This window comes from Thalassophryne amazonica, chromosome 11, assembly GCF_902500255.1.
Source record: "Thalassophryne amazonica chromosome 11, fThaAma1.1, whole genome shotgun sequence".
Lineage (NCBI taxonomy): Eukaryota > Metazoa > Chordata > Actinopteri > Batrachoidiformes > Batrachoididae > Thalassophryne > Thalassophryne amazonica.
This window is the reverse complement of record NC_047113.1, coordinates 26,485,548-26,498,492: the sequence shown is the minus strand read 5'-3', so window position 1 is coordinate 26,498,492 and position 12,945 is coordinate 26,485,548. Positions and strand designations below refer to the sequence as shown.

Below are 12,945 nucleotides of genomic sequence, written 5' to 3'. Positions count from 1 at the left end.
GCAATGAAGGTGGGGCGGACTGATTTTTAAGGGGGACCGTTCGGTCTACAACATCAGATCAAACCTTGTCAGGTGATAGTGAGTGCCAGTCTGCACCTCACTTTCAAACATGAGAGTGATTGGGGCACATTTGATTCATTAAGATATATATTTATTGTAAAAAACAAAAAAACATTGTTTACTGTTTCGGTACGCTGCCAAAATAATGTCCTTTGGGATAAATAAAACTGATCTTATCTTATGATGTAAAATATACATTAAATTGGGTTTTCAATGTTACATTTAAATGGCCACAAAATCTGTAACACAGATCAGATCCGGATCAAACTTTGTCAGTCAATAAAGGATACCATCCTACACAAGGCTGTCAAATGTGAAAGAAACTTGATCTTTTTTGACAGAGTTATGAATTTTTTTCAGTGTTAAAGGATAGGGAATTTTCCAAGATTGTTCTTGACTTTGACCTTGAAAACTGAATCAGTTCTTGCCTATTATGATATGAATCTGTAAAAATTTCACGATATATGAAAACAAGTGTGGGTTCCAGGCTGTTCACAAACAGAAAAACTAACAAACAGGGGTGAAAACATAACTGTCAGGTCCGTCGCCCTAACTGGACCTGGCACTTAAACTGTGCCTGAGATCGTATTCTGCAAAACACAGTTTCTCAAAGCACAATCACAGAGATCTCTTTTGTGAGCTTTGCGCAAAGGGGAGAAGCTTCGGAGAGCGCGTACAAACCTAAGACCAACCTTGCTTCTCCTGCTCCTCTCTGCCTCCCCTCCAGCGCTCTGCTCTTTTATTAGAAAAAATCATAAACAATACAACATAGCATCAGGGTACATTGTGTTTGGGGAAGGGAGGGGTGAACGGTTGCTTGTGAGTTACGGTTTCCTGTGAAACATGCTCGTTTCTTTCACAGAAAGAAGGGAGTAAGCAGTTAAGTTTCGATGTCAACAGAGTCCTGAAGCAACCTTTAGTTCATCACTGTGGCTGAGCAATCATTTAGCTTAAATGCAGCAGGTAACGAAAATGGCGGAGGTAACAAACAAAGACTCCAAGTACAACAACAGAAGTGAGTTCTATCTCTAAACGAGCCCCTACAAGAAGAGATAATTAGAAAAAAAAAATCATGCAAAGACTGTACTCGAAGGGAATCACTAAATACATGCGACATGAGAATGCAAATTGACATTTTAAGTTCCTTTATGGAGTGGCTCTTAGTCCCGATTCTGCAGATCCATGTATTTTCCTGCTTTACAAACAACTCATGAGCAGCACCAGGTGTGTTGAGCCAATCAAGAACTGAGAATTCCTGAAGGCACTTATTTTTTGATTGCCAGTTTGAAAATGTCATGATTCCAGAACATTGCTTGTTGAACAGTATCAGCTCTATAAACTAACCTGACGTCATTCTAAATGGATCCGTCGGGTAGCTACGCTTAGCTCAAACCTGTGTGTCATGGCCAACTTTATATGGAACTACTTCAGGTTTTAGAAGTGTTTCATGGGAGCAGTACTCTCCTCATACCGAGCAGTGTTGCTGTCCGTGGTGCTGAAACCGCACAGAGCACAGGCGTCAGGAGCTTTCCAAGGACCTAAAATACACTCAACAAAAATATAAACGCAACACTTTTGGTTTTGCTCCCATTTTGTATGAGATGAACTCAAAGATCTAAATCTTTTTCCACATACACAATATCACCATTTCTCTCAAATATTGTTCACAAACCAGTCGAAATCTGTGATAGTGAGCACTTCTCCTTTGCTGAGATAATCCATCCCACCTCACAGGTGTGCCATACCAAGATGCTGATTAGACACCATGATTTGTGCACAGGTGTGCCTTAGACTGCCCACAATAAAAGGCCACTCTGAAAGGTGCAGTTTTATCACACAGCACAATGCCACAGATGTCACAAGATTTGAGGGAGTGTGCAGTTGGCATGCTGACAGCAGGAATGTCAACCAGAGCTGTTGCTCGTGTATTGAATGTTCATTTCTCTACCATAAGCCGTCTCCAAAGTCGTTTCAGAGAATTTGGCAGTACATCCAACCAGCCTCACAACCGCAGACCACGTGTAACCACACCAGCCCAGGACCTCCACATCCAGCATGTTCAGCTCCAAGATCGTCTGAGACCAGCCACTCGGACAGCTGCTGAAACAGTCAGTTTGCATAACCAAAGAATTTCTGCACAAACTGTCAGAAACCGTCTCAGGGAAGCTCATCTGCATGCTCGTCATCCTCATCGGGGTCTCGACCTGACTCCAGTTCCTCGTCGTAACCGACTTGAGTGGGCAAATGCTCATATTCGCTGGCGTTTGACACGTTGGAGAGGTGTTCTCTTCACGGATGATGCGAAGGAGATGTGTTGCACTGCATGAGGCAAATGGTGGTCACACCAGATACTGACTGGTATCCCCCCCAATAAAACAAAACTGCACCTTTCAGAGTGGCCTTTTATTGTGGGCAGTCTAAGGCACACCTGTGCACAAATCATGGTGTCTAATCAGCATCTTGGCATGGCACACCTGTGAGGTGGGATGGATTATCTCAGCAAAGGAGAAGTGCTCACTATCACAGATTTCGACTGGTTTGTGAACAATATTTGAGGGAAATGGTGATATTGTGTATATGGAAAAAGTTTTAGATCTTTGAGTTCATCTCATACAAAATGGGAGCAAAACCAAAAGTGTTGCGTTTATATTTTTGTTGAGTATAGATATGGAACACTCTCCTCATATCTACACTCCCTCTCTCTGGAATGTTGCTTTAATATTTCATTGACTGGCTCAGTGGGCTGAGATGGTTTAGATGTCCTCGAGAAGAAAACGGAAAATGCTAATGGAAGGCCCACTCTTTTTGTTTTGAAATATTCATCATCGCCTTGTAATCCTTTGTCCTCTTCAGTCAACTAGGATGACCAGCATGTTGTAAAATAAAGCAATTTGCTGGTTCTGTGGAAAGTAAAGATTAAACCTTTGGAAAACCCTGTGAAAATGTCAGAAAATAGAGCACATTTTATGAAAAACAAACAAAAAAGACTGGCACAGAAGAGCTGAGCTCCACTGTGCTGCTGCGTGGCTCTGCATTAGATTATGGTTCACCTCTGCTTTATGTGATAACTACAATATCCAACTCAGTGTGACAGCTGAGGCCTGGTTTGGGTGCAGCTCACCCTCCCGCCTTTCTCTTCACCTACAGCCGTGTACATCTTTCTATCACATTCACCCTCTATGTCTGTCGTAAGTCTTTCACTTTCAAACTTGCCCGTGGTGATGCGGAAACAACCCTGTGCTTACGAGTCTCTCTCTTTCTATTCCCGTCTCCCTCTGCTCCCCTCTTGATGTATTTATGTTGCTGCAGCTTGATCCACCTCATCCACCTCCCATTTTATGTTTTTCTTCCGTCCTTAGGAAGTGATAGCACCAAAAAAAATAAGGTTTTTGTTTGATGTAATGGAAAGTAAAAAGCTGTGCATCATCGGAATTGGTTTCAAGTTCACACATAAACTAGAAATGTAATGGTATGGAAATTCTGCATCACACTTACAGTGACCAAAATGTGTTCATAAAGCACTTATACACAAACCAAAATAGTTTCACCAAGTTTTAAATAATTTATTTACAGTGCTCAAAAGTTTACATACCCTGGCAGAATTTTTGCTTTTTTGGCCATTCTTAAGAGAATATTAATGACAACACAAAAAACTTTTTTTCACTCATGGTTAGTGGTTGGGTGAAGCCATTTATTGTCAAACAACTGTTTCTCTTTTTAAATCAAAATGACAAGAGAACTACCCAAATGACCCTGATCCAAAGTTTACATACCCCTGTTCTTCATACTGTGTATTGTCCCTTTAACATCAACGACAGCTTGGAGTCTTTTGTGGTCGTTGTGGACGAGGCTCTCTGATGGTAAAGCTGCCACTGAATATGTCTTGGACTTTATTTACATTAATTACAAAGAAATACAAACAATATGGCACTCTATGGTAATGGAGTAGACAGTTGTCAAAAACTGAGTGACTGTGCAATAAGTAGAAGAGTGAGGAAAGCCACCAAGACACCCAGACAACCCAGAAGAAGTTATAGGCTTACGTGGCTGTGATTGGAGAAATTATGCACAGTGCAAGCTTTGCATTTTGTATCACCAGTTATCCATCTTCACGATGAAGTGGTATCGAGGAGGATTTTCTTAAAAAGAAGACATGAACGTTTAGCTACAAATTGCCAGAAGGTACATCTGAGATGCAAGCCTGGATTTGATCTGTTTTGGTGAAAGAAAATCCTTCTCTGCTCTACTGCACTATGAAGCTAAGAGTAGTGATGCAAGAATCAGTGGTACAGAATAGCTGGACACAAGCACAGAGCTCAGAATCAGATGGGATTCAGCAAAAGGGTTTTACTGGTACAAAAAGCAGGGTCTGGTACACAGAGAGGCAGTCAAAGATCAGCAGCAGAGTCAGAAACATTAGGCAAGGGCATGGTCCAATAAACAGGCAGGCAGTCCAAAATACACAGTTAGAAAACAGGTCAAGACAAAACAGACAGAACAGGGCCATGAAGTGATGGCAAAAAGCACAACGATCTGGCGAATAAACAGTGCAACCCATGAAGCTTACATACACCCATGTGATGAGCTACAGATTAGGAACAAGTGTGTGGAAAGCACCAGAATAAGGGTGTGGCCAAACAGTGTGCCCTGCCCACCACCAAGAGAGACCGACAAGAGAGATAGGGACAGACAATGCCCAAGCAGGAAAAACCCAGCAAGAGAAATCAAATACAAAATCAAATCAAATCAATTTTATTTATATAGTGCCAAATCACAACAAACAGTTGCCCCAAGGCGCTTTATATTGTAAGGCAAAAGCCATACAATAATTACAGAAAAACCCCAACGGTCAAAATGACCCCCTGTGAGCAAGCACTTGGCGACAGTGGGAAGGAAAAACTCCAGCCCTAACTATAAGCTTTAGCAAAAAGGAAAGTTTTAAGCCTAATCTTAAAAGTAGAGATGGTGTCTGTCTCCCTGATCTGAATTGGGAGCTGGTTCCACAGGAGAGGAGCCTGAAAGCTGAAAGCTCTGCCTCCCATTCTACTCTTAAAAATCCTAGGAACTACAAGTAAGCCTGCAGTCTGAGAGCGAAGCGCTCTATTGGGGTGATATGGTACTATGTGGTCCCTAAAATAAGATGGGACCTGATTATTCAAAACCTTATAAGTAAGAAGAAGAATTTTAAATTCTATTCTAGAATTAACAGGAAGCCAATGAAGAGAGGCCAATATGGGTGAAATATGCTCTCTCCTTCTAGTCCCCATCAGTACTCTAGCTGCAACATTTTGAATTAACTCAAGGCTTTTCAGGGAACTTTTAGGACAACCTGATAATAATGAATTACAATAGTCCAGCCTAGAGGAAATAAATGCATGAATTAGTTTTTCAGCATCACTCTGAGACAAGACCTTTCTAATTTTAGAGATATTGCGCAAATGCAAAAAAGCAGTCCTACATATTTGCTTAATATGCACATTGAAGGACATATCCTGATCAAAAATGACTTCAAGATTTCTCACAGTATTACTAGAGGTCAGGGTAATGCCATCCAGAGTAAGGATCTGGTTAGACACCATGTTTCTAAGATTTGTGGGGCCAAGTACAATAACTTCAGTTTTATCTGAATTTAAAAGCAGGAAATTAGAGGTCAAGACATTCCTGCAGTTTAACTAATTGGTGTGTGTCCTCTGGCTTCATAGATGGATAAAGCTGGGTATCATCTGCGTAACAATGAAAATTTAAGCAATGCTTTCTAATAATACTGCCTAAGGGAAGTATGTATAAAGTGAATAAAATTGGTCCTAGCACAGAACCTTGTGGAACTCCATAATTAACCTTAGTCTGTGAAGAAGACTCCCCATTTACATGAACAAATTGTAATCTATAACATCAAGCAACCTAACTAAATAATAACCTATTAATTTATTTTTAAGTTGAGCCAGTGTATTTTTTTAGTGAGGTTGCATGAGATACAATACTGAAATGTTAGAATGTCAAGTTTTTGTCATGTTTGCCATTTTTAGATATATATAACTAAAAAATGAGATATCGGATCCAACAACAATTCTCCCTACCACAAATATTACTGATATAAGGAAATTCAATCCCAGGATCATAATCAAAACTACTTTGGTTTTGACATTTTTTTTCTATGGTCTGCATGCATTTAGACTTTATTGCTGAGTTGTGTATTTTCAGTTGATGATACTCTTGTTTGCATTTTAATCAAAAATTCTTTATTACCCTTTTAAAAACAACTCCTTTGTACTTTCTTTTAGGATGAGAAGAACCAGCTGATGACAACTAATGTTTGGCTCTGTCAGGTCAGCAAGAGGCAAAAATGCATCATGGCTGGAAAGATTGAATTTTATTTTTTTACTTTTTTAATGTACAAAGCAATGAGAAAATAGATGCAAGTATTTGTTGGTTCAGTTTGAAGGCATTGCTTCACTTTATAGTGTTATCTAGCTTTGTTGTCTTCTACTGTCAGGGTAGTTATGAGGTCCAGGCTTGTTTGAACAAAGTCACAGTTGACAGCCGGCACAAAACATGTTCATTGGTAGTCAGATCTGCCTGTATGATATATGTTACTGTAAATGAATGCGGAACTGGATTACCAGAGAACAGGGTTGTTGTTCTAAAGTATGTTATGTCATTGTTATCAATAATGTGATGTTTTGACTCTCGTGCCAATTGATGGGTTGGTTTATTTGTTTTTTGTAACAGAAATACTCAAAAAAAAAAAAACAACAACAACAACCAAACAAACAAAATACACATTAAATTTTGGGTCATTCAGGAATTTGTTTCTTTTATCACAATTGAGCAATCATGCCTTCTTTAGCATTGTTGTTAATTTGACATGAAATTGAGCATGGACACCATTTATAAACTCTGTTTAGCTATCTATCTATCGGGTTGAAGGCTTGTATTAATTAGTCTTTTTAAACATTTTAAAAACATTTTTGGAACATTAAATTGTTACTACATTGAAAATAAACATTTAAATAGAATAAAAAATTTAGAATGTTTTGCCCTGTAACATGACATGCTGCCTGTCTTGTGACCAGGAGTGGATTGATTATAAGCTTCGATGGAACCCAAAAGACTACGGAGGTATTCGGTCTATCCGAGTACCGTCTGAAAACATCTGGCTCCCAGATATCGTCCTCTATGAAAAGTGAGAATGTGTAATACATGAAATAAATGTTTTCATCAAAAAAAAAAAGGGAAAAGATCCATTTCACATAATTTCCTTTCATCAGTTTTTTTGCAGTATTTTATAGTGACTCTAAGATAAATGATTATTTTATTAATGAAGATTTTTCCAAAAAAGGTAAGCAAGCTACGAGGTCTGTCCATAAAGTATCGTACCTTTTTATTTTTTTCAAAAACTATATGGATTTCATTCATATGTTTTTACATCAGACATGCTTGAACCCTCGTGCGCATGCGTGAGTTTTTCCACGCCTGTCAGTGACGTCATTTGCCTGTGAGCACGCCTTGTGGAAGGAGTGGTCCCGCCTCCTCGCCGGATTTTCATTGTCTGGAAATGGCGGAATGAAAAGGACTTTTTTTCCATCAGATTTTTTTCAGAAGCTGTTAGAGACTGGCACCTAGAAACCATTCAAAAAATTTATCTGGCTTTCAGTGAAAATTTTACGGGCTTCACAGAGAATAAGGACTTTAACTACAGGTTTAAGGACCCCTTTAAGGATGGTCGGTGCGCCGTGCTGCGAGCTGCGACGACGCGGCACAAACCACTGGATCATTTCTAAGCTGATGGCTCTGTGGATACGAGACCATCGTGCGCTCTTTCTCTGGTTATCACAAGACCTGGACATCAGCCATTTTCAGGCAGATTTCACTTTTAACAAGAGATTTTGTCATGGAAAGCCGCGCGGAGGCTTCGTGCGTCACGACCGATTCGCTGATGAAGCGAGACAAAGGAACACCTCCATTTCGGAGTGTTAGAGGACAAGTTGGGACATGTCCAGCTCTCCACAAGTTCTTTTATATTCACTCGACTGGTAAGCACTGAAAGCCGAGATAGACATGTCCCAACTTGTCCTCTAACACGCCGAAATGGAGGTGTTCCTTTGTCTCGCTTCATCAGCGAATCGGTCGTGACGCGCGAAGCCTCCGCGCGGCTTTCCATGACAAAATCTCTTGTTAAAAGTGAAATCTGCCGGAAAATGGCTGATGTCCAGGTCTTGTGATAACCAGAGAAAGAGCGCACGATGGTCTCGTATCCACAGAGCCATCAGCTTAGAAATGATCCAGTGGTTTGTGCCGCGTCGTCGCAGCTCGCAGCGCGGCGCACCGACCGTCCTTAAAGGGCTCCTTAAACCTGTAGTTAAAGTCCTTATTCTCTGTGAAGCCCGTAAAATTTTCACTGAAAGCCAGATAAATTTTTCGAATGGTTTCCAGGTGCCAGTCTCTAACAGCTTCTGAAAAAATTCTGATGGAAAAAAAGTCCTTTTCATTCCGCCATTTCCAGACAATGAAAATCCGACGAGGAGGCGGGACCACTCCTTCCACAAGGCGTGCTCACAGGTGAATGACGTCACCGACAGGCGTGGAAAAACTCACGCATGCGCACGAGGGTTCAAGCATGTCTGATGTAAAAACATATGAATGAAATCCATATAGTTTTTGAAAAAAATAAAAAGGTACGATACTTTATGGAAAGATCCATTTCACATAATTTCCTTTCATCAGTTTTTTTGCAGTATTTTATAGTGACTCTAAGATAAATGATTATTTTATTAATGAAGATTTTTCCAAAAAAGGTAAGTAAACTAAGGTCATATAATTCTTAACAGCACAATTAAATGTGTCCATTAACCTTCAGTTTTATTAATTGTTATATTTAAATTGTTAAAATTTAAATTGGTATTAAAGTTTTTGACAAGTGATTTTTTTTGACATCCTAAAATGAATTGTTAACAGTATATAAAACATGACTAGTGCCATCAGCATCGCTAAATATGAGGAATCTTTGAGATTTTTGACCTGAGAATGTTTCTGATCTTGTTTATTTTAAGTGCTGATGGCCGATTTGAAGGCTCCCTGATGACTAAAGCCATTGTCAAGTTCAACGGTGCCATCACCTGGACACCTCCTGCCAGTTACAAGTCTGCCTGCACTATGGACGTCACCTTCTTCCCCTTTGACCGACAGAATTGCTCCATGAAGTTTGGCTCCTGGACTTACGATGGAAACATGGTGGACCTGGTTCTGATAGACAAACAGGTAGACCGGAAGGACTTCTTTGATAACGGGGAGTGGGAGATCCTCAGCGCCACTGGTGCAAGGGGGAACAGGAAGGATGGGTTATATTCGTATCCCTACATCACCTATTCTTTCATTCTGAAGAGGTTACCATTGTTCTACACGCTCTTCCTCATCATCCCTTGTTTGGGTTTGTCCTTTCTGACCGTCTTGGTGTTTTACCTTCCCTCAGATGAAGGGGAGAAGCTGTCACTCTCCACTTCTGTCCTTGTGTCGCTCACTGTGTTTCTCCTCGTCATAGAAGAGATCATCCCGTCATCCTCCAAGGTGATCCCGCTAATCGGCGAATACTTGCTGTTCATCATGATCTTCGTTACACTCTCCATTATTGTCACCGTCTTTGTTATCAATGTACACCACCGCTCCTCTGCCACCTACCACCCCATGTCACCTTGGGTCCGGAATCTCTTCCTTCAGAAACTGCCGAGGTTGCTCTGCATGCGCGGCCACACGGATCGCTACCACTACCCAGAACTGGCACCCGAAAGCCCCAAGCTAAAGCCTCGATCCGGAGGTCGAAGAGGACGCCAGCGAGGAAATAGTGGACAGGGGACATCTGATGCTATGGAAGATGAGGCGTGGGCAACCATGTTGGAGAAGGCCATCTACTCAGTGCGCTACATCAGCAGGCATATCCGCAAAGAGCACTTTATCCGCGAGGTAATTAAACATGGATCTTCTCCAGAGATATTGTTACAGTTGCTGCCGCTCAGAATTTCATATATTGCTGTGGTTACACCATCTCCAATTCTTCTCTTATTTAGGTGGTACAAGACTGGAAATTTGTGGCCCAGGTGTTAGACAGGATCTTCCTTTGGGCCTTCCTCACTGTTGCAGTACTGGGCACCATCCTCATCTTCACTCCAGCTCTGCAGATGTTTCTGAAAATCCCTCCTCCAACTCCAAGTGAGGAGCCACCTCCTGCACACTAGCAGTGACATCTTCACCAGCTCAGTGTTCAAGATGAGTTTATTGATTGTTTGTAACTATTGAGCAAAGTGAAGCATCATAAATGTTTCTTAAAGGAAAACAGACTCCTGAATATCACTTTGTTGGGAGTTTCTACTGCACACAAACTGTTTAATTTTCAGTTAAGTAGCATGCGGCTGTGAGCACACTTTGCATGACGCAGTCTGGATATTCTTGAAAGGTGCTCAAGAAAACACAATGCGTTTAGTGTAGAACAGCTTAATTGTACTACAACTTGCATAAAGACCTTTGATTGTATATTCACTTATATTGCATTTTTTTATAGTCACTAAAGCCGTGGTCCCCACCAAATAATGAAGGATGAATAATGAGCCATGTAGCATTTTTTTTTTCTTTTTTTTTGGTACAAGTTCAGTTACTCAACAATCATGGGAGAATAGTGGCTCTTAGAGGCAGAATATTGGGCTAATTAGGCTCATCTTTGAGTGTGTCGCTAATTTCAAAAAGTTCAAAATTTAGCAACAACAGCATGGGACAGTTTGTGTATGAGGTACTACAACCACAATTCCAATGAAGTTGGGATGTTGTGTGAAATGGAAATCAAAATAGAATACACTGATTTGCAAATCCTCTTCAACCTATATTCAATTGAATACACCACAATGACAAGATACGAGGTATGTGAGAAAAGAATCAGACCTTTTTATTTTATGCAAAAAATATATGGATTTGATTCATATGTTTTTACGTCAGCCAAGCTTGAACCTTCGTGCGCATGCATGAGTTTTTCCACGCCTGTCGGTTGCGTCATTTGCCTGTGGGCAGGCTTTGAGTGAGCACTGGTCCACCCCTCTCGTCGTCGTTTCATTGCGAGGAAATGGCGGAATGATTTGGGCTTTTTTTCCATCAGAATTTTTTCAGAAACTGTTAGAGACAGGCAGCTGGAAACCATTCGAAAACTTTAACTGGCTTTCGGTGAAAATTTTACGGGCTTCACAGAGAATAAGGAGTGTTACTACAGCTTTAAGGACTGCCCACAATGGCGCACAGCGCCGCGCTTCGAGCCGCCATCGAGAGGCAGAAACCACTACATCATTTCTAAACGGATCGTTGTGTGGAGCCGGGACCATCGTGTGCCATTTCTCTGGTTATCACAAGAGCTGGACATCAGCCATTTTCCGGCAGATTTCACTTTTAACAAGAGATTTTGTCATGGAAAGCCGCGCGGAGGCTTCGCGCGTCACCACCGATTCGCTGATGAAGCGAGACAAAGGAACACCTCCGTTTCGGAGTGTTAAAGGACAAGTTGGGACAAGCCCAGCTCTCCACAATTTCTCTTATACTCACTCGACTGGTAAGCACTGAAAGCCGAGATAGGCCAAGGTTGGGTAGGATTCCTTTGAAAGAATACATGTGGATTACATGTACAGTAGTGTTCAGAATAATAGTAGTGCTATGTGACTATAAAGATTAATCCAGGTTTTGAGTATATTTCTTATTGTTACATGGGAAATAAGGTACCAGTAGATTCTCACAAATCCAACAAGACCAAGCATTCATGATATGCACACTCTTAAGGCTATGAAATTGGGCTATTAGTAAAAAAAGTAGAAAAGGGGGTGTTCACAATAATAGTAGCATCTGCTGTTGACGCTACAAACTCAAAACTATGATGTTCAAACTGCTTTTTTAGTAATCCTGTGAATCACTAAACTAGTATTTAGTTGTATAACCACAGTTTTTCATGATTTCTTCACTTCTGCGAGGCATTAATTTTGTTGGTTTGGAACCAAGATTTTGCTCATTTACTAGTGTGCTTGGGGTCATTGTCTTGTTGAAACACCCATTTCAAGGGCATGTCCTCTTCAGCATAAGGCAACATGACCTCTTCAAGTATTTTGACATATCCAAACTGATCCATGATACCTGGTATGCGATATATAGGCCCAACACCATAGTAGGAGAAACATGCCCATATCATGATGCTTGCACCACCATGCTTCTTCACTGTGAACTGTGGCTTGAATTCAGAGTGTGGGGGTCGTCTCACAAACTGTCTGTGGCCCTTGGACCCAAAAAGAACAATTTTACTGTCATCGGTCCACAAAATATTCCTCCATTTCTCTTTAGGCCAGTTGATGTGTTCTTTGGCAAATTGTAACCTCTTCTGCACATGCCTTGTATTTAACAGAGGGACTTTTCGGGGGATTCTCGCAAATAAATTAGCTTCACACAGGCGTCTTCTAACTGTCACAGCACTTACAGGTAACTCCAGACTGTCTTTGATCATCCTGGAGCTGATCAATGGGTGAGCCTTTGCCATTCTGGTTATTCTTCTATCCATTTTGATGGTTGTTTTCCGTTTTCTTCCACGCGTCTCTGTCCCATTTTCCTCAGGCTTTCAAAGAGAAAAGCATGTTCAACAGTTGCTGGCTTCATCCTTAAATAGGGGACACCTGATTCACACCTGTTTGTTCCACAAAATTGACGAACTCACTGACTGAATGCCACACTACTATTATTGTGAACTCCCCCCTTTTCTACTTTTTTTTTTACTAATAGCCCAATTTCATAGTCTTAAGAATGTGCATATCATGAATGCTTGGTCTTGTTGGATTTGTGAGAATCTACTGAATCTACTGGTACCTTGTTTCCCAT

The 12,945-nt window shown here is 40.9% G+C and overlaps 1 protein-coding gene across 1 annotated transcript in view; it reads left to right on the top strand.

Annotated features, from left to right (window-relative positions):
* LOC117520138 (neuronal acetylcholine receptor subunit non-alpha-2-like) overlaps nucleotides 1-10,664 on the top strand; it is a 38,733-nt gene extending 28,069 nt beyond the window's left edge. The window contains exons 3-6 of the mRNA XM_034181441.1: nucleotides 6,342-6,386; nucleotides 7,134-7,243; nucleotides 9,111-10,017; nucleotides 10,122-10,664. Of these exons, the coding sequence (XP_034037332.1) occupies nucleotides 6,342-6,386; nucleotides 7,134-7,243; nucleotides 9,111-10,017; nucleotides 10,122-10,289 (1,230 nt within the window). The 3' untranslated portion in view covers nucleotides 10,290-10,664. The remainder of the gene's footprint in view (nucleotides 1-6,341; nucleotides 6,387-7,133; nucleotides 7,244-9,110; nucleotides 10,018-10,121) is intronic.
* Nucleotides 10,665-12,945: the final 2,281 nt, after the last annotated feature.